The following is a 22,703-nucleotide window of genomic DNA, read 5'->3' on the forward strand; positions in this document are numbered from 1 at the left end:
AAAATCAGCTGAAATGAACTGGCTTAATAGAGGACAATGATCCAAACTGTCACCTCATCATAAAGCACCTTCTAACTGGCCACCTAGATGCACGAGATAGTTGACTGGGGCCAGGGGGTCAGTCAGGAAACAGTTTCTCTCCGCAAAGACAAAGGTAATTGTGATGAATGATATCATCCCAGTCTTTGTTCTCTCTCTTCTACAAGAGCCTCTCTGGACACTCATTTTAGTTCTTATGTACAAGTCCGCTCCTTTCCCTCCCGCTCCAGCCCCACACACCCATTGATGCCTATTGAATGGGGCCAGTTTCAGCATCTTATCCAGTTGGTGCATGGGTAAGGTTTTCAGTCAGCCACTCCAATGTCACATGGTCATTCACGCATATACACAACTGACTGCAAGTCACTGCCAAAGGAGGTCTGACTCCACTGTAGTACTTATTTGATGGGCTCTGTAGACCTGGGTTTAAGTCCTGGTTAGTTGTGTGACCTTGGGCAAATTACTTAACCTGAGCTTCCTTACCTACAAAGTGGAAATAATAATGGATTTTTATGAGGAATTATGTAGATAAAGTCTTTAGCATGGGGCCTGGTATACAGTAAATGCTTACTGTTGGCTGTCATGGTCATTACCATCCCTTCTTCAAGGCATCTATACTGAAGGCTTACTTTGAACCAGTCCATGCCCTGGGTGAGCTCACAGCCTAGTTGGGCAGCTAGACACATTTATAAGTCTGTTAAGAAGAAATGATGTTGGGATAGATGTTTGAGCTCTACCAGAGGTCCAGACAGGCTTCATAAAGCAGATGACGCTGAAGCTGTCCTCAGAGACTAGTCAGTATTCACAAAATTGTTAAGGGCAAAAGACATACAGCCCAGTAAGTGGCATGCATAGAAGCCAGGAGGCAGGAGTCAGCTTTGCTTATCTGAGAACTGCAAATGGTGTAGGTATGACTAGAGTCCATGGTCTAGAGAGGGCTTGATAAGACTGTACAGGCCACAGAAGATGCCCGGCACCAAAGGAGTTCGTGCTGCCATCAGCAAATTCTCAAACCTCTTAAAGTTCTGAGTATTCACACAAAGGGGAGAGCCCACTTGGCAGGGGCAAAGAGAGAACGCTTCAAGAAGGAAGACCCGGAAAGCTAGCTTGGATAAACACAGACAAAGATGGGGATAATTCATACCCATATGTAGGTAGTCAACAAAACCTATTAATTCTACCTCCTTAGTATCTCTCATACTTGTTCCTTACAATCCACTCTTCATATAGTAGCCATACTGGTTTTTCTAAAATACAGTTCTGACCCTATTACTCCTCAGCTACAAATCCTTCAATGAATCCCTTTTATCCGTAAGATAAGGTTCAAAGTCCTTAGCAAGGCTTCCAATGCTCTCTATGTTCTCTCTTCTGTTACCCCTCTGGGCTCATTTATCCCCACACTCAACTGTGTGTCACTCATCCCAACCATACTGAGCTGTTTCATCAGTGTTCTCACTCAGAAACTGGCAATCAAAGATCTGTAAGCCAAATCCAGCCAGCTGTCTGTTTTGTACGGCCTATGAGCTAAGAATGGTTTTTACATTTTCCAATGGCTGGGGGAAAAAAAACCAGGAAGAATAATATAGTATGAAAATTATGTAAAATTCAATTTCAGCATCATAAAGCTCTCTGGGAACACAGCCTTGCCCATTTGTTTACATACTGTCTACAGCTGCTTTCCTTCTGCAACAGCAGAGTTGACTAGTTACGACAGTTATGACTAGTTATGACCACATGGACTGCAAAGCCTAAAATATTTACTGTCTGGCTTCTTACCAGAAAAAGTTTGCCGACCCTTGCTCTAGCTGCATTAGGCTATTTAATGTTGGGTCCAAATTTGCTTTCTGTGGAATCAAGGGCAGCTCAAAGAAATGAACAATCTTAGAACCACAGGTCACAGAATTTCATAGCTGGCCCAGGACTTACAGAGAGGAAACTTAAGTTCCAGAGAGAGTAAGTTACTTGGCCCAGAAGGTAAGGCAAAGTAGTGGCAGATCAAGACTAGAAGCAAGGTCTCCTGACTTTCAGGGAAGGGCAGGGCTCCAGCTGACTCTTTTTCAGACCTGTATGTAGAGAATCAAATCATGACAAAGCTGTTTTTCTAAACTGACTCCTGAAGAGTTCCACTTGAGGTGACAGCCCTTCTGGCAAAAAGGGACAGAAGATTCCTAACTTGGATGCTGCATCTGCTGAGTCACATCAAGTTTTATTACACATCAAAGTATTCATTGCTGTGAGCTGTAAACTCAGGACATTTGACAGGTTTATCCTTTTTCTTAAAGAGCCTCCACAAACCATAGAGATGAAAACAAATGATTGGCCAAAAGATTTCCTATTCTCATTTATAGTCTGCATCTTGACTTTGGCTTACTCTTTTATGTAAATAATTTCCCTTGGGTAAAGCTAGTCTGCTGAATAAATAAACTTCATCAGTTGCTATCAAACAATCAAGTAGGGCCTCCAAAAAGTCAATCATGATCCAAGCTAGTCAGCTGGGGGTCAGAGCCTGTAGGTATGTCCCCTCCCCACTGCCTACAGGCACGTGAAGTAGGGGTTTGAAATGGTAGAGGGGAAGGAAGATAAGTTGCCTGGCACAATGCACGACACACAGGAGCTCAATAACAATTTTTTAAAAAAGCAAAATAACAAATTAATGAAAGTTTGTAAGACAATGCTCCCAGGCCTGTAGGTGAGGGAAATGGCTCTCTGTATCTCTAGAGCATCTGGAACTTGTTCCCCACCGTCTATAATAAACTCTAGTATAAAATGCTTTTTAACTTAGCACAAAATTGCTTCAGTTGTAAATTTACTCTTGCTCTGTCTGTTTTATTGAGGAAGCAAAGCTCTTGAAAGTCCAGTAAGTATGAGACCCACCACTGTCTCAACTCACTGTTATCCTCAATATGACCAGAAACCACGGAGAGAAAATACCATTAAATTCAGTATAGCATGCTTTAAAAATGCAAAGACATATAATCCATTTTAGGAAGACTGCCATCCCAAGTGGTCAAAACTTCTTAAAACTTATTTGTATTTATACAAATAAAATTAACTCTTAAAAACTCACTCTTGTGGAAGGTCTCCCTCTCTCTCCCTCTCTCTGTCTCTGGCCAGACCAAGTTAAATGAGGTTTTTATGAAGAATGTCTGACCCCTGATGTTTGCAGATTAAATTATGTAAGTTACCAGCTCTTTGGGGTAAACCCCAAGGCTCATGACATGCAGAAACTTTGCTGAGGTGTGAGTCTGAAACTTTTCTATGAGGCCAACAATGTGGCAAAGAGCCCATTACTTAGTGAGCCTGGCCAGATGCCCAGCCCCACGCCTTGCTCAGCTGTGCTGTTCTCTACTCTCCATGTATGCAGTGACTCTCAGGTGGTGACAAAAGCTTTGTTTCTTTGTGAAAAATCACCTTAAAGTTTTCATGGATGTTGAAGAGGTGATTAATTTGAAGTATGAGAAAATGTATCAAAAATGCATGACTACAGGAAATTCAATGAAGGAGAAAGCCAAGAATGCAAACTTTTTTTTTTTTTTTTTTGTATTTTTGAATCTGGGGTTTGGAAAACAGCTATGGATGTACAAATGTCAAGAGTCTGCTCTAGAACTCATAGAAGCCCTACTTTATTTTACATTCATCTCTGGGCCTATGGCCTACAGCCTTATCCTAGCTCATTAGAACCAATCGGGCTCACTCAGACGAGGATGGGTCTCCGGAATCAGTCCATAACACCTCTAGTTGAGCTGGTCCAATCTGCTGTTCCTAGCATTTAACGTCCATGACTCCTTAACCCGCACTGGAGCCAGATCTCCCCTCAAACTCTCTCTCCTATAATACTCTGTTTAAACCCACTTTTCTGCACAGACTTCTTTGGAGATGACCTTTGGCATTTATTTTCCAGAACCATGCACCATGGCTAGAGATAAAATATATTCTCATCTATTTGCCACCACCACCAACCCCACTTCCCTCCCCAGAGGAACACCTGGAAGCAAGGGTCTGGCTACAAAGGCCAGAGAGCCCCTTCCCAACAGTTATAATCAGCAATCTCCTCTACACCCATTCCTTACAGGGAAACAGGTGGGCTCCAAAAACTCCCTACCTCCAACTTACTTCTAAGGACTTAAAGTCTCCATATTTCACGTAGACTGTTTTGATGCTGTTAAATGCGAGCTCCAGTTCCTTTAAAGCTGGAAACGTGTGAAATGCCTCTACAAGGGGAGGAGAAAGAGAGAATCTACAGATCGGGAAGGATTTAAGAGAAAGAATCTAACAGTTATTTACTGTGTTCCCACTGGGTTAGGCCAGGCACTGGGTAAAGTGTTTTACATACAAGGGCTCTAAATCTCTAACAACCCTGAAAAATAGGGATTACTACTTTCATTCTACTGCTGAAAAAACAAAGGCTCAGCTAGACTAAGTGATTTGCTAGAAACAGAATTGCTGATAAGTGGAGGGGCCAAGAACTGAATCTAAGTCTAACTCCAAAACCTATTTTAAAAATATTATTTCTGATTATAAAAGCAAAAATTTCCACCAAAAAAAGTAAAAATAAAAAACATAGAAAAATAAAAATTCCTTTAATCTCAACACCCAGAGACAACTATTCAAAGTTTCACCTATAATACTCTAGACTTTTTCTCTTGTGTATACTGAACCACACACACACTTCTTACAGAATGGGAATCATACTATACACATTGTACTGTGACTTGTTTTTTTCCCTTAACAATATGAGTTAAAAGACTGTTCCAAATCAAAACATAGATCTGCATAATGTCTGAATTATGTTCTATAGTATAGACATATTCTATTTTACTTATCCATTCCCCTAGTGATAATTGTTAGACTATCTGGATAAAAGGTAAGAACACTTTTCTCCTTCTGCTTGAGAACTGGACCTTGGGTTAACTTTCTAGCCCTCTTCCCCTGGTAACCTGAAACAAATAACATGGTAACTGTGTCATTAGGCAATATTGCTGTGGTAAAAATGACCCCAGATGAGTAAATCACATCTGGACTAGGAGAAACTATAAATGAACTATAAATATCTGACGAGGGCATAACTGTGGGCTTCTCTGTGCATGCTGACTTCTATACCTGGACATGTTCTTTGCAGGAACTCTGGGAGCTACGTCTACAGTGTTATAACAGCTCTTTGCTCCTATGAGGAACAAGGTTTCTAAGCCAGACATAGAGTTTAACAAGGCTCCTGCATCTACACAAAGAGTCTCATTGTCTTGGACCCAAGCTGGGGGCCACAGAGTACGGCTCACGGATGGCTACAGGAACTGCTGTGAGGATCCCACTGAAGAGGAGCTGCTGATGCTGCGCTCCTGGCCTTCTAAGTGAACCTGGTGTCAAGTGTGGCCAACAGTGGTTCTGGGAGTTGGAATGTTCTGTAGAGTCTAAGAGAAAGACTGCTTGGTAGGTAGAGTCTCATAGAAAGACGCACTTCCAGGATATTTCCAATGAACAGCCTTGTACAAGTATGTTTCTGTAGAATAAATTCCTGGAAATGGAACTATGAGATTAAAGGCAATGCCTGTTTTAAGAGACCAAATTGCCTTCCTAAGATGCTGCACCAATTTTTTACACTTGAATACGAGAGCATCCATTTCTCTACTGATGCTGGCAGTCATCAGTCCTTCTCATTCTGTCAATATTTTATAGGTAGAAAATAGTACTTCGATACTGTTTTATTTACTAATGAGGTTGAGAGTCCTTTCATATACCTTCTGGCCTTTGTTTTTCAAGCCCATGCTCTTGACAGACCACGCTGTTTCCTCAAGAGCAGGGACTTGTCACATGCTTCCTTAAAAACAATCCTTAAACTCACTGCATTCAAAACTGAACTCATCCTATTTCTCCCCAATCCTGCCTTTCCTGTAGTGCTGTCTCACTGAATTCCTTTGGTTCCTCCTTTTCTCTCCATGTCCATTAGTTACCAAGTCTGGTTATTTCTACCTCCTCCTGAATCTTTCTCTTTCTCACTTTCCTCTGCCCCTATTGCTACAGCCCTGGTTGAGGCCTCACCTCCCCTCCCCTGGAAAAATGAAACCATCTCCGAGGTTTCCTGGCCTCCATTTTATAATCCACGCTTCTCACAGCCACCACCCAGCCTATTTCAAAGCCTTCTGAGGCTCTCTTTTGCCTGCAGGATTAAGTCCAAGTCATTCAGGGCCCTTGATAATGTAGTCCTTACCCACCTTTCTAGACTCCATTCTCCCCTGCCTATATCCCTTGCAAACATACAAAGCTCCTTCAGGACCCCTGATCAGGCACTGCCATTCCGCATCTGCTCTGCGGGCCTGAAATGCCTTCTTACCGTCTAATTCCTGAGTCACTCCTATTCATGTGTTAGGTCTCAGCTTACGTACTCTTCATCTCAGAAGTTTCTTCTGACACTCTCGGCCAAGCTGATTACCTGTCATTTTCTGATTCCCCCTATCATTGCACTTACCATATCCTGGTATAACTAAGCTCACCATAACAGGAACTGGACACTGGTTTCTAAAATCCAAGCAGGCATTTAGTTCTGACACCCAGCAGGGGTCGCTGTGGATTTGCTGAATAAACAAGAAGGCTTCACACTCCTCTAGGAGCTTTTAGAGGCTTGAAAATGTTTCATAAACAGTCCCCCATTATCTGCAAGAGATTGGTTCCAGGATCCTCCATTCTCATTCCCCACCCCCAACTCACCTCCCAACCCCCACCAAAATCCACAGATGCTCAAGTTCCTCACATAAAATGGTACAGTATTTGCATCTAACCTGTGCACAGCCTCCTGTACACTTTAAATCACCTGTAAATGACTAATAATACTTAATGTAATGTAAATGCTCTGTAAATAGTTGCAAATACAATGTAAACACTATGGAAATTATTGCCAGTGCATGGCAAATTCAAGTTTTCTTTCTGGAACTTTCCGGAATTTCTTTTTCAAATATTTCCCATTCATATTTGGTTGAACCCACAGATGTGGAACCCATGGATGTGAAGGGCCAACTGTACTTATCCCGTCTGAGTCTACAAGGCATCCTGCCTTGGGAAGAAAGAAAGGAAGGGAATTATCTCCTTACAGACAGAGAAGCAGCAGCTCACAGAGAAATGTTTGAAGTAGGTAGTGCCAGCTCTGGGCTGGAATCCAGGTCTGTGTGTTCTCCCACACCCAGCCTATTGCACCCCAGAAAAGAGATGCATGGCCAGTCACTGATGAACTGACAGGCAAGTTCTAACATGAGAGACTGGCTGTGTCAGCCAAGAGGCAGAAGGTAGTTTTCAGGAAGAAAACTTACCTAGAGGCAGCAGGTTTTCTGAAGCATTGATGTAAATCACAGAATTAAAATATTTGAAGTCCTTTTCCTTAGCCTGCGGGAAGGCATTTCAAAGAACACAAGATTAGCTCCCTGCCTGGAGGCCTTGCTGGAGCTCCAAAGCTGCCCTAAGAAGGAGCAAAGACCTCAAGGAATAAGACACATCCTGAGCACAAGAGCAGCCACATGTTGAGAGCGGGAAGGGCTTTTCTGCTTCTTTTTTTTTTCTATTATGAAATAATTCAAATGTCCAGAAAAGTATAGCGAATGATACTCTGAAGACCCATGAAACCACTATCCAGCTTTAATAAATCTGAATATTTTGTAGTCTTTGCTTCAAATTTCTTTAAAGAAATAAAACATTACAGAGAGCTGATCGCCCCCCACCAACATATCCCTCCCCAGTCACATTCTTCTCCTTCTCTCCCACAGATAACAGCTATTCTGAGTTGGTGATTATCATTCTCATACCTGTTTACACTTGCAATACATATATGTGTATCCATAAACCACATATAGTGTTATTAACATGTTTTAAAACTTTATATTAAATGCAATCATATTGTAGATATCATTCTGCAACCTGCCTTCTTCACTCAGCACTATGTTTTTGAGATTTACTTTTGTTGATACACATAGCTCTAGTTCACTCATTTTAACTGCTGTGTGGCATTATACAAGCACTCTGTCCTCATATGCCATGGAAGGCCTACAAACCAAAAATGTATGCCATTATATGCAGTATATACACTGGCTAATGGTAGGCCACAAAGGTGGCTCCAAGCTACCTTTTAGCCAATGCAACAAAAGAAACATTACTCATTACATAAGTCACAGTCTGTGAGTTAAGAACAAACCAGCATCTTGAGAGAAGCATCATTACTACTTCTGGCACTGAAACCTGAGAGAAATATCTCCTTTAGGCTCTTCTGATTGGAACTCTGTCACACAATGAATCATGCCCAACAAAACTCTAAGCAAATTGAAGCCACTTCCATAAGGCTACTTATTTCCTTCAACTCACCTCACATGGGACAATGGTAATACCAAATTTACAGCAAAATATTGTGTCTGAATGTTGTTTCCACCCAGCAAGTCCTTGTCTGACTCTCCCACTCCCTGTGACCAGATTCCTAGCCCCCAGGGACTCGGAAGGTAAATTGGTTAAACAGCCAGGAGCCACCATCAGTCTGGCTCACCCAGTGACACCTCTGCTGGCTGGCCTTACCTTGGACAATTTCAGGCCGCTCACGTTAATGCTGCATAGGTCTGATGGTTTCTCCACACAGTGGTGCTTCAGCTGGAACACAGTGCAGAGAGTTAGCCCAAAACAAAGCTTATGTAATTGGCCAAGACAAAAAATAACTCCCTGTTGAGGGTGCCTGATACAGTGGAAACAGCACGGGCTTTAGAGCTGCTCAGAATCAAGCCACCACCTCAGCTCTCCCACCTGTTTCCCATTTGTAAGATGGGGATAGAAACACTGACTTCATGGGGTTCTTTAGGAGGATTCCTTCCTCTCTGTTCCTTCTCTTGTCTTTTCTGGGCCCCACTTCCTCTACCTGGCTCTTAAAAAAAAAATCTATTTCTGGGGCTTTACCAAACTCATACATTTGTCATAATTTATTGGCTTGTTCACTCATTCATTTATTCATCAAATATTTACTAAGTACTACTTTAGGTCATGTACTGTACTAAATAATGTATCAACAAACTTTCTTCTTATCCTAACTAAACAATCTGACATTAGTATGATTATGAAAGGGTGGGGTGAGGCCAATACACCAGACATTGTTAAATGCCTTTCCAAGAGCCACTTCTCTACTTCCTTGTTAAAGAACCCCAATATCATTCACATTTCTCCAAGTGAATGTGTCCTTAAATTGCAGATCCACAGGATAAGCTAATTTCCAAAATATACAAACAGTTCATAAACCTTAATATCAAAAAAAAAACCAACCTAGTAAAAAAAAAAATGGGCAAAAGACCTAAACAGACATCTCTCCAAAGAAGACAGACAGATGGCCAACAAGCACCTGAAAAGATGCTCAACATCACTAATTGTTAGAGAAATGCATATCAAAACTACAATGAGCTATCACCTCACATCAGTCCAAACAGCCATCATCAAGTCTACAAATGATAAATGCTGGAGAGGGTGTGGAGAAAAGGCAACCCTTCTTCACTTTTGGTGGCAATGTAAATTGCTGCAGCCACTATGGAGGACAGTATTGAGGTTCCTTAAGGAACTAAAAACAGATATACTATATGATCCATCAATCCCACTCCTGGGCACATATCCAGAGAAAAATATAATTCAAAAAGACATATGCACCCCAATGTTCACAGAAGCACTATTTACAATAGTCAAGACATCGAAACAATCCAAATGTCCATTGACAGATCACTGGATAAAGAAGAGGTGGTATATATATACAATTGAATACTACTCAGCCATAAAAAAGAGTAAAATAATGCCATTTTCAGCAGTATGGATGGATCTAGAGATTGTCATTCTAAGTGTATTAAGCCAGAAAGGAAAGAAAAATACCATATGATATCACTTATATGTGGAATCTAAAAAAAAGACACAAATGAACTTATTTACAAACAGAAACAGATTCACAGACCTAGAGAACAAATTTACCATTACCAGGGGATAAAGGGGTGGGAAGGGCTAAATTCAGAGTTTGAAAGTTGCAGATACTAACTACTATATATAAAATAGATAAACAACAAGTTTATACTGTACAGCACAGGGAACTAAATTCAATATTATGTAGTAACTAAAATGAAAAAGAATATAAAAATGAGCATATGTATGCATATGTATGACTGAAATATTATGCTGTACACCAGAAATTGACACAACACTGTAAATTGACTATACTTTAATAAAAAAGAATGAAAAAAAGCAACTTACCAAAAAAAAAAAAAGAAAGAGAAAGACAGAAAAAAAAGAGAGAGAGAAAAAAAAAAGACAGCAACAATCTCTTTTCTACCTCTGGATGTTATCCTTTAAATGTGATGACCAGAGCTGCAGCAGCCATCTTGGGATCATGAACGCAATCAGCCCAAGAAGACAAGTTAACATGCTGAGTATATAAGAGCAGAAAGATGGAGGAACATGAGCCTTGGAAGACGTCATTAAACCAGTGAATTAGCTTACCCTGAAATAATAATGCCTCTGGCTTTGTTTTATGTGAAACAAAAGCACCTCTGTTATTCAATTAATCCAATAAAAGATGATAGTGGCTCAGATTAGGTTGGTGGCAGTGCAGATGAAGAGAGTAATACAGATTTGACAACTATTTAATAAAAGTACCAAAGCTTGGTAATGGCAAGGGTTGGGGTGGTGATGGGGAGGTAAGTGTCGAGGATAACCCCAGGTTACTTGCTTGGTGACTGGGTAGATGGTAGTAACATCACAGTGTAGTTAACACTAGAAAAGAAGTATTTTGGGGACTTGGTAAAAGGGGATTGGTGCAGTAGTTCAATATGAGGTGCCAGTGAAACATTCAAGTAGAACTATCCATCAGGTAGGTAGGTATCCCATTACTCTGAAAAACATCCTTGTTTCTTCTGCTATCCAAAGTGGCAACATGGGTAACAAGCCATCTCGATTAACGTGGGACATATATATTGCTGGAAACAAAGGGGAAAAGAAGATCACTATGGGAAGTGTTTCTCCTCAGTCCTGTTGTTTGTCTTCCTCACCCCCAGGAAGTGGACATCATAATCAAAGAAATTCCCAGGACTCTGCAAAAAGTTTACACTACCTGCCTTGAGGTGAGATGCAATCAGCTGCCCCCTTAAAGCCCTCTTTCAACATCTGATCCATGCAGAAATCTATCTTTGGGAACCATAAACAAAGCCTGGGCACAAAGCAGGCTGCCAGAGAGTTCTTCTTAGGGAGCTATGAGCACTGGACTGTATGTTAATATTGGCTTACAAAATGTCTCTCTCTTTGCAAAGCCACCAAGGCATTGCACAGAGCAGGTGTAAAATTACATGGCTGGTCTCCAGCACAGCCACTCAAGTCCTCTTTGTAAAGCCTTCTCTAGACACTGGGTAATATCTGGTTGGCATTCCTGGCCTTTAGCCAGACACTAAACCCAAAGGACAAAGGCTGTGATGTGTGGGACCTCCTCAATCCCTCTGCTCCTAGAGCAATCTCCCCAAAGCAGAGCAGGAATCTTTACATCCTACTAGGTGCTGGAATAGGATTTTCAATTTACTAACTCTCCCTGACCTACTTCTTTGCCTCTCTAACTCTATTGTAAGTTTTTATCTGATAAAACATAAAGGCACAGGCTTTGGAGTCAGTAGACCAGAGTTCTAATCCTCAGTAGTTTTAATCCTGGGTAGACCACAGTCCTAATTAATAGCTGAGGGAACCTGGCAAAGGCAAATTAGTTCTCGGCGCCTCAGTTTTCTCATCTGCACACTGGCAACAACATAATAGGGATGATAATACCGATCTCACAAGGTGGATATAAAAAAACTTTACAAATTAAGAGAGCTTTGGGTCCCTTCATCATCTGGCTGTACTCAATTTGCCAAGATCACTCTAATAGTTTGGGATGGACTGGGGGTAACTGTACGGGGCAAGTCCTTGCCCCCCACCAAGACAGTCATTAGCTGGTGCTGCCAGCCATTCCAGGATCCATTTCCTCTCACAAGAAAAGCCCGGTCCAGCACATGTCTAGCAGTGTCCACTTGGCTTTCCTGTCGAGACACTTTCTTCCCTCCGACCTCAAAAGAAATCTTCTGGCTTTCCTGACCTTCAGCGGGTGCCTCAACCACACCCTTGGGCTTCTTCTTGTGGCTACGTTTCCGAGCCACTAACCAGTGTCCTCGGCCTGTTGAGAAGATCAGAACAGTGAAAAGGAGCAAATTCCTCCAAAGCCACAACTAGTGCACTTACAGAATGTTTATCTATAATACTAAAACCTAAATCAGCTCCTCATTACCTAATATGCTCCAGATACTGTGCTGCAGCTGGGGAGGGAGGTGTCTATATACCTGTCTCATTTAATTGACTCCAAACCCAGTGAAGACATGCTACTGCCCCCATTTTACAGATGAAAAGGCTAAGGCTCAAAGTGTGGAATAACTTGCCCAATTCCTTCCTCCACATTTTTGCCTCCAAACTCTAATTGTTTCTTCAGGATTCCAGATCAAGTATTTCCTGTTTTGCGAAGCCTTGCCTGATTCTCCTCAGCAGAGCTGATCATTCTTTCCTATGCCAGCTAGTTACCTCCCCATTTGTCATCTCTTGGGTGAAGCCCATTGTGTGACACCAACTCAGTGGACTCCATCTTCCCAGACCTTACCCTGAATTTTACCATTATAGGTAAAAGGTTGCGTTAGGGGCTCAGGACAAGAAAATAGTAAGACAGTTAGCATCCCCAAAAAAAACAAAAACAAAACAAAACAAAACACATTCACTGTAGCAGGAACCGTAAAATGCATGCAAGCAAAAAGAATGAGTTTCCTAGTAAGCCCACCTAACAAAAACCATGACAACATTCTAGAATCTCTTCTCTCCTTCATCGGTAGTTTATTTACTGCAAGGCATTCACTGCAATCTGTAATTATCGTATTTGTTCACTTGTTTATTGTCTGTCTTGCCCTCTAGAGTGGGAGCTCCACAAGAGCACACTTTGTCTAATTTGTTAATCTCAGTGCTCCCAACGCCTGCACAGAGCTTACCACACCGCGAGTGTTGCTGAACAAACCCTGAGACACAGCCCCACCCACAATCATCCATTTAGACCTTTTCTGAGTGTCTACTTTGAGCTGGGGCTATGGAGAAGACTATGACAGAGGATTTGAAGGCGCTTAATAATGTAAAGGGAGCTACCAGCCTAGGGCATGAGCTAGACAGTGCATGTTGAAAGTTGACTAGGTGGAAACAGAAAAACCAAGGAGCTTGGGCAGAGGGAAGAGCACAAGAAGTACTCAGAGGTATGAAAGATCAGGACTGCACAGAAGAATGGCACAGAGCTGTGGGAACCAGCTTGGGGCCTCCTGCCCACACAGCCCACTACCCCTTCCTCAGGGGCTCTGACCACTGCCACTAATCCTGTCTCTTGAATGCAGCTCCTGCCCTTCGTCTGATGGGAGCCAGTTCCTATTCCCACCCTGGGCCTGACAGCTCAGGCACTGTTTCCCAGGGCTGTCCCAATCTGGGGCACGGACCTTTGTCTTATCCTAATAGTCCCAACTCCTGGAGACTCCAGGCTGAGGTGGTGCCCAAACTGCCAACACAGCCAGGAAGAAGGCCCAGAGGGTGTCAAGAGATGAACACGAAGGAAACAAGATGGGGCTGAGGGAGGTCAGCAAAGTCAGATCAGAAATGTCTTGAGAAACAGAATAAGGAGTTTGGGTTTTAATGGAGTAGTCTTCCAGTAGGAAAAGTATCCATGGGAAGGTTTTTATTTTCCTCGTAAATTTTCATTTTGAGCTATTTTAGAATTCCATTAAAGTTGTAAAAATAATACAGAGTTCCCGTACAGCTTTCACCCAGTTTTCCTAATGTTAACATCTTATATAATTATAATTTAAACCTTTTTGCACAGCAAAGGAAACCATCGACAAAACAAAAAGACAACCTACTGAATAGGAAAGGGTATCTGCAAATGATATGATCAATAAGGGGTTAATATTCAATATATATAAACAGCTCATACAACTCAACATCAAAAACAAAACAAAACAAAAAAACACTGAACAACCCAATCAAAAAGTGGGCAGAAGACCTGAGTAGACATTTTTCCAAAGAGGAAATACAGATGGCCAACATGAAAAGATTCTCAACATCGCTATCATCAGAGAAATGAAGTCAAAACCACGATATCACCTCACACCTGTCAGAATGGCTAGCATCAAAAAGAACACATATAACAAACGTTGCTGAGGATGTAGAAAAAAGGGAACCTTGTATACTGTTGGTATTAAAATAAGTTGGTGTAGCCACTGTGGAAAACAGTATGGAGGTTTCTCAAAAAACTAAAAATAGAACTACCATATAACACAGCAATCCCACTCCTGGGTATATATCTAAAAAAACAAAAACACTAATTCAAAAAGATACATGCACCCCAATGTTCACAGCAGCATTATTTACATTTGCCAAGATATGGAAGCAACCTAAGTGTCCATCAACAGATGAATGGATAAGGAAGATGTGGTATATATAAATATATATATATATATATATATATATATATATATATATATATATATATATATATATATATATATATTTTTATTCAATGGAATGCTACGCAGCCATAAAAAAGAAAGAAAATTTGCCATTTGCAGCAACATGGATGGATTTGGAGAGCATTATGTTAAGTGAAATAAGCCAGACAAAGACAAATACTGCATGTCATCACTTACATGTGGAATCTGAAAAATACAACAAACTAGTGAATATAACAAAAATGAAGCAGACTCACTGATACAGAGAATAAATTAGAGGGAGTAGAAGGGCAATATGGGGGCAGGAGTGGGAGGCACAAACTACTGGGTATAAGACAGACTCAAAGATGTACTGCACAACACAGGGAATATAGCCAATATTTTGTAATCACTGTAAATGGAAAGTAATCTTTTAAAATTGTATAAATTTTTTTAAAAATTAAAAATAACACAATGGTTGAAACTAAGAAATTAACATTGGTACAACATCAGTAATTAATCTATAGCCCTTCTTTGAATTTTGACAGTTTTCTCACTAATGTCCTGTTTCTGTTCCAGGATGTAATGCAAGACCTCACATTTCATTTAGTCGTCACATCTCAGTCTCCCGTAATTTACAATCTTTCTTTTTTCTTGTGTGACCCTGACATTTTTGAAGAGTACTAGTCAATTATTTTGTAAAATGTACCTCAATTTGAATTTGTTTGTTTTCCCATAATTAGATTAAGAACTTACGGTTTTGCAAGAAGTGATGCTCTGCCCTTCTCAGCACAACGTATCAGAGGATACATGATGGCAATATGTCTTATTAGTGGTGATGTTTATTTTGCTCACTTGGCCAAGATGGTATCAGCTTAATTTCTGTGCTAAGAACTCTCTCTGTAATTAATAAAGATATCTCAAGACTATACAAATATCCTGTTTCTCATCATACTTTGACCTACTAGTCTTAGCATCTGTGATGGTTAATTTTACATGTCAGCTTGGGTAGGCTATGGTAAGTAGTCAATCAAATGCTAATCTAAATGGCTGTAGATGTGGCTAACATTCACAACCAACTGACTTTAGGTAATTTAGGTTATTTTTATCTCTTATTTGTTTTTTAACGGAGGTACTGGGGATTGAACCCAGGACCTTGTGTATGCTCTACCACTGAGCTATACATTCCACCCCACAACCAATTGACTTAAAGGAGACTATTCTTGATAATGTGCATGGGCCTCACCTAATCAGTTGAAAGACCTTAAAAGCAAAAATAGGCTCCCCAAAGGAAGAAGAAATTTTGCCTAAGACTGCAGCATCAGCTTTTCCTTGAGTTTTCAGCTTGTCTGTCCTTCAGATTTCAGACTTGCCAGCCTCCACCATTTTATGAGCCAATTCCCTAAAAAATGTTACATATGTGTGTGTATATTTGTCCACGTGTATATACACACACATATGGAAACACAACTAGTAGGCTATAGATATATACACACACACATATCCTGTTGGTTCTATTTCTCTGGAGAACCCTGACAGGTACAGCAGAAGTTTCTTACCTGTAAAAATTACATTATGATGCTTTAATAGTGATTTTCTATTTCCTATATTCCTTCTACATTTATTAACTGGAATTTCACTATAAGGAAGAGCTGTTTCTATTCACCCACTTATTTATGTATTTAAATGTTTATTTATATTAGTATAGGGTCATCAATATTTATTCTATGGATTACAAACCAATTCTGCCTTTATTTATGTTGCTGCCCATACTGCCCCAGCTTTGGCCATGGGGCCAAAGGATGGCTCCTATGTCCTTTCATATTGCCCCATCATTTTTCTGAGCACTTCTTTATTTTCTGGCACCACACAATGTTCCAGGTTCAATATATATTTTTCCTGCCTAAGCCCTGGATATAACTTTTTGCCTGAGGAGCCCTGGCTTTTACTGGAGAAAGGTATTTAGAAATCATCATCTAGGTGCCAGGTGTGCTCTTTGCGACTGAGCTGTCATTGCTCTCAGTGGACTAGGAAATATATGTATATATACTTACATGTATGGATACACATGGCTACATTTATTTCTCTGTCAATCTGTGTGTGTGTGTGTGAGGGGTATGACAGTGAAATTATAAGTTCATACTGAGAACTCCATGGGAGGGTTTCAAACAGGTAGGTGGCCTGTTTAAAACATAAAAGGTCTTTATATGAAAAAGAAATCACTCAAGAAAAGTGGGGAGGACAGACTGGAGGAGAAGGTTTTTCTAATATTCCACGTACAGAGTGACCAGCAATTCACTTCATGTAGAGTAACCTAGGGGCACTTCTCCCTTGATCTACCCTTTCAGTAACAAACACAATCCAGTGAACTCGCACTTCTCAGCAGTATTCCATTTGCAGGACTCTGCTCAGTGTTAGAAGGAGTCCCTGCCCCAGAGGAGTTTTTAACTAGATAAATGTCTGAAAAACTACTTAGCAGAGTCAAGTTTAAGCCATTTTATTTAGGATCTGGGCAGAATATGATTATGTATCCAATGAAACACAGAGAGGAAGACGGCTTATGAGAGAGGATGGGCACCGAGAGCTGGTGTAGCTAGACATGGCTTATTGGAAGAAGTGGGAGAAGAGCTGGGCCTTGTGGGATGGGAAGAGTTTGGATAAATGGAGTGAGGACTGGAACATTCTGAGTGAATTAAAAAAGCTAAGTGAAAAGAGAGCACTATGGAAAAGGGCATAAATCAATGAATGCGGTTGTAACAAAGGATAGCGGGGATTAGAGCAGCAGGTAATGGAACCAGCAATGAGAAGTCACTGAATACATGGGAACACCATGGTTAGATGTGCACTTTAGAAGGCTCCCTCAGGCCGCTGGTAGGGAGATGGATTGGAAGGGAAGGGACTGGGTGGGGCAGGGAACAGTAGTGAAGGGGACGAAGAGGAAGAAATGGGTGTCAGAGACATTCTGAAGCAGAAATTGGGTATGAGGCAAAGGTACCAATTTGAGAAGTCACCTGACCTTCCACTGGCATCCGAAGCAGATTTTTGGCTGGAAAGCAGTTGCTTAGGTAAGGCTTCCCATCATCCAGTTTGTAGACTCCTGAAGAAGCCATGGCCCTGAGAGTCAAGCAAGGAAAGCAAGGAATTAAGAAGTAAGAAGGTGCAGTGCTGCTCCCTCACCCCAACACAGCCTGTGAGCCCACCAAGACCACCCCCAATACACACCCTATCTCTGAGATCCTGGAAGTCCACCACCCTGCTTCAGAAATGTGCTGGCCTTTTAAATAAAGAGAGAGACAAGACCCTGGGTTTTGGGGTTCAAATCAATCCTAACTCAGTGAAACACTAAAAAGAACATCACCTTTGGGATCAGACAGACCTGATTTGAATTTTGGCTCTGTCTGGTTCTATGACTAGGAAAATTACTCTACCCCTCTGAGCTTCAGTTTCTCACGTGTAAAATGGGGGTAATAACATCTACCTTAATAGACAAATGAGAGGATCAAGCTAGAAAGCTGGTGCTTACTACATATTAAGTGCTTACTAGAAATGTTCTTTATTTTGCATTCAGGAGAGAGAGGGTTTATATTTAAATTAATTAATAATTAATAAATATATTTAAATAAATGCAAATAATGAGGTATGAACTAGGTAAGTAGGATTTGAGAGATGAACTGAGTTTGCTGATAGAGAGAAGGATAAGCATTCCAAACAGAAAGGGCCACAGGCCTGAGGGCATGGTGGTGGGCATGTCTGGCGCAGTAAAGAAACAATTTGACCCAGGAAGGGGAAGGATGTATATTTGGGAGTCTTGGACAATAAGACTGGATAGGAAGAATGGTACCCGCAACTGAAGGCCTTCAGTATCAGGCTAAGAACTCAGGCTTCACTTTGAAGGTAACTGAGAGCCATGATCCAAGCTAAGCTTTAGAAAGAGAGGTCTGAGAAAAATAAAGCCAGGTGAAATGGGATTTACTGAGTCATGACAATTCCAGCTCAGAAGTACAGTTCCAATGTATATTTCTCTATCTCTCACTGATTTCATTATATCTTTCACCATCTTCCACCTAGAACACTGCAACAGTCTCCTGACCAGATTTCCACTGAGCAAGTTTAAGCCTGGTCTTGAAGGCCCCTGGGGCCCTATGTCCTAACCTTACCAGCTCCAGTCACCCCAGCCCAAGAGGCTCACAGAATCATTTCCTATTCCCCCAAACACATTCAGTCCTCCGTGTCTTTGTTCTTAGTTTGGCCTAAAATAGCCCTTTCCATATTGCTCATCTGACTGGTCTCATGTTTAAGAGTCAGCTCAAATGCTACTTTCTAGGAAAAAAATCTCTAATCAAAGATCTAAATTTTTTAAAACTTAAGCTCTTAAGAGATTAAAGATTTTTCTTTAAAGGGATCCAGCCAGTCCCAAATCTGCTTTGAGACAGCATCAGACAACTTGGGGTAGCAGGGGTTTGGGAATCTGGAAGCCCCTGGCCAGGTAAAGGGAGGCCCTGGCAAGAATGTGGGATCCTGAGCTGGACGGTCTGGGAAGAGATTCAGTAAAAGGAAGGAGCAGAGTGGAGAGCTGGGTTCAAGTGTCCAAAGAAAATGTTTCCTGGAAGTGACAAATATGAAAAGTAGAGGGGTGCAGTAGGAGAGGCAACAATTTTGGAGACAGGAGACTTAAATTTGAGACTAGTTTCTACCACTAAGCTGAGTGACATTGGGCAAATCACTTTACCTCTTTGTGCCTCAGATTTCTCACATATAAAATGAGGATAAAAACCTGTGCCTCAGAATTGTTGTAAGAATGAAATGAGGCAATAAAGCGGGGGAAAAAGAGCTGCTTTCTAGACTCAGTCCAGATGACACCCCTTCTACAAAGGTTTCACTGAACCTTCCATAGGGAAGTAACTGCTGCTTTGGCTAAACCCTGCAGTGTTTCTTCTGTATCTCTTTCATTGCCGGACCCCTTTGTACCCTCATAAGATTACTAACAATAGTTAGCACCTCAATAGTCTCTGAACCTCCAAGTCTGAAACCATGTCCAATTCACTGTCTCTCTTCCACCCTTGGAATGCTCATAAGAAATACCCAATAAACATGTAGGAGCCAAATGAAGGATACAATGGTACTCCCAGGCCCAAGGGTTTTTATACATATTTCTGATCTCGTTAATTAGACTTGGAGCTCCTGTAGAGGAAGGACAGCATCGATGGTGTTCATCTCTTTATTCCCAGCACCTAACACTTGGCACATAATAGATTCCATAATTTTTTGTGGGATGAATGAGTGATTTTGATATTTCCTTTGGTTCAACACAGGGCACTGTGAATGTCCCAGTCCCTAACCACCATGAAAAGGGTTGGAGGCCATTCCTATGAGTTTCCACAATACCCCATCCTTCTCCTGGTATAGTACTTATTTTATTATAACTGTCCCCTTACCAACTTCCCACCTGCTATGGGGCCTAAGACACATATTCTTCTTTGTAATCCCAGAGCTCAGTATAGAGCCTAGAACTCACTAAAAAATGTGCTGGGAAGATGAATGGATGGAAGGATGGGGAATGATAATCATCCAGTCAATCTGTCTTTCAGGAAATCTCTCTTGTGACCAACCACACCTAACTGCTAGATAGGTGAGTTAATTAATTAATTAACAGCAGGGTGGGAAATGTTACAGATGATGTCTGTTGGAAAAAACTCCAGTAGCTTACAGAATATGGGCACCTTGGTTCTGATCTGCACAGTACTTACTTGATCTTTGACCACGGGAAAGACCTCTTTTCCTTTTTTTTTTGTTTCTTCACCTGTTTTTTCACCTGTAAAATAGATATTACATTCCTTCTTAGCCTACTATTTAGAGGTCTTGAACTTTCTCATTAATTATATCCTGCTGTGTCCCTTTGCTCCAAAATGTGTCTCACCTGGGACCTAGAAAAATAACTCAGGGTGAAAGATCCCAGAAATGGATAGATATAGAAGTAGAGACTGAGACAGAGACACAGATAGCAAGGTGGAACAGGAGAATAATTTTGACACTGAGGTGGAGCTAGAGTGCTTAAATAAGAAGTGCAAATCACAAATCAGGAAGAAAAGGATAGATTATATGACCATTTACATGAAATAAATTTATACGTGATAAAAGTATCAAAGACAAAGTCAAAAGATAAGACAAATCTGGGAAAAGATATTTGCTATAAATTTATAAAGGATGAATCAGGCTCATGGAGGGCATATAGACCTGGACATACCAAACCCTGGAAATTCCAGTTCCCTATGAAGAATACTAGGTGAAAAGGTGTGGATTTATGACAAATAGGCTAGGAAGGGCACATAACCCTCAGGTTATATTGTCTAGAAAGTAATTCTAAGAAAAGTATGAACTTTATCTACATGGTAGAAAAAAGAAAGTCTAAGTTCCAGGCTTAGAGGCTGCCTACCTAGATAGCTTCAGCTACCAATGGGCTCCATCTCAAATTTGAAGCAGCTAATCTCAATCTAACTGTTGTGCCTCCCAGTTCCAAAACACACAACACACACACAGTAATGCTTCTCATCTGCATGCATTTGCTTTTTCCATTCCTTTGACATATCAAACTTCTGCCCCTCTTCTTTGCCCCGACTCATACAGAAAGCTTTCATGTATATCCCCCTTCTCCTAGTGACACCTTAGCCCACCTCTTAATGGAGGCACTCTGCCACACTGTACTATAATGGTCTGCTTACCTGTCTGTTCCTCACTCCTCACACCCCAATCTCAGGCTGTGAGGCTTTCTAAAGATGGGCCTGGGTTCTACCTCTGTCATTATCCCTGGCACCTGATACAGGGTCTGGCCCATTGAAGAGGCTCAATTGAGTATTTACTGAACTAAACAGAACGATGAACACAATGCTATGGAGTTCTTCATTTTGCATGCAAAGAAGGAAGAAGTTTCACAGAGCAGGTGACGTTAGAGCTGGGTCTTGAAACATAAGAAGTTATAAAAGACAAAAAAGCTACAAACAGAAAAGCTACAGGGGTATCTGACTGGATTGCTTCACAGAGTGAAGAAACCACATTTAATATTATTTAGTAATAATTATTATCACATGAGTGTTAGCTTCAAATATATATCCCAGAGACCAGAACAGTCACCACTACATAGTAAGTACTCAATAGGTATTTGTTCAATCATTTGGACACTTATGAGGAATTCATGGAGATTAAAAAAATGATGCAATGTGGGAGACCATAGTAATACAGTCCTGTTACGTGATAATTGTAGGTCATTAGAGAAGTTCCATGAAAGCAGGGAACAGGTCTCTCTTGATCATGAGTATCCCTCAGTATAGTTTCAAGCAATGTTGGTGCTCAATAAATATTTGTGTAAAAAAAGGAATTAATAAAAATCTATGATACTATTACATCCTAAAACTGTAAACGTTAAGTGGCAAAGATGAGGTAGGGGCATCTAGGACCCTTTACATGAGTGCTTGCACCTGGATAAAAGTTTCCCTGATCAACGAAATACGAAGAAACTACAGGAGACTAAAATTAACTGCATGCACCACAGCTGGGGCAGATTATGACCAGGATACAAAAAGGCCAAAAGTCAACTGCCACTTCTGGGGTACCAGGAGCAAAAGCGGGGTACTGTGCACGATCCCTGCGCACAGCACCACCAAAGGGGGTGGGCAGACCACACAAACTACCCACTTGGACCAGACCCACCCATCAGCCCCTATTCTCTCCCCATTTCAGGGACCACCTCGCGCCCCTCCTCCCCCCGCACCTGTTTCTTGTTCTCATCCCTTTCTGCTGCAGCAAGAGTCCCAATAAAGCCTTGCCTGAATTCCTCCTCTGGCCTCTTATCAATTTCTATTGATTAAAGAGTCCAAGGATCCCACCTGTAACAAAGGGAGCATAATACGGGTTTGATGCCCCAAAAAACCAAAAACAAACAAACAAACAAAAAACCAGAACAAAACAAAACCCTGGCCTCTAAACCAGGTTCTGATACATGCTATCTGGCCTTGGTTAAGTTCCTTAGTCTCCTCATTTGACTGCGCTGTTAGGGGACTAAACAAGAAGATGAATGTACACGTACATGGAACATTATCTGGCCGACCGCAGACGCTCAGTGAACGTGAGCTCTCTGTAACACGAAAACACTAAAAGCTAGAGAGA

The 22,703-nt window shown here is 41.2% G+C and overlaps 1 protein-coding gene across 9 annotated transcripts in view; it reads right to left on the reverse strand.

Annotated features, from left to right (window-relative positions):
• Positions 1-22,703, reverse strand: part of XRRA1 (X-ray radiation resistance associated 1) — an 86,223-nt gene that overhangs the window by 63,181 nt on the left and 339 nt on the right. Inside the window, exons 1-7 of one of the 9 annotated variants that reach the window (XM_064492701.1) lie at positions 22,309-22,544; positions 20,291-20,355; positions 17,560-17,657; positions 12,036-12,217; positions 8,584-8,655; positions 7,338-7,410; positions 4,153-4,250 (exon numbers count right to left, since the gene is read on the reverse strand). In XM_064492701.1, the coding sequence (XP_064348771.1) occupies positions 4,153-4,250; positions 7,338-7,410; positions 8,584-8,655; positions 12,036-12,217; positions 17,560-17,653 (519 nt within the window). In that variant the 5' untranslated portion in view covers positions 17,654-17,657; positions 20,291-20,355; positions 22,309-22,544. Of the gene's footprint in view, positions 1-4,152; positions 4,251-7,337; positions 7,411-8,583; positions 8,656-10,357; positions 12,218-17,559; positions 17,658-20,290; positions 20,356-22,308; positions 22,545-22,703 lie in introns of those variants that run through there. The other 8 variants (XM_031460331.2, XM_064492702.1, XM_064492706.1 and 5 more) reach the window with 8 other exon arrangements.

Source organism: Camelus dromedarius, chromosome 12 (assembly GCF_036321535.1).
Source record: "Camelus dromedarius isolate mCamDro1 chromosome 12, mCamDro1.pat, whole genome shotgun sequence".
Taxonomy (NCBI): Eukaryota; Metazoa; Chordata; class Mammalia; order Artiodactyla; family Camelidae; genus Camelus; species Camelus dromedarius.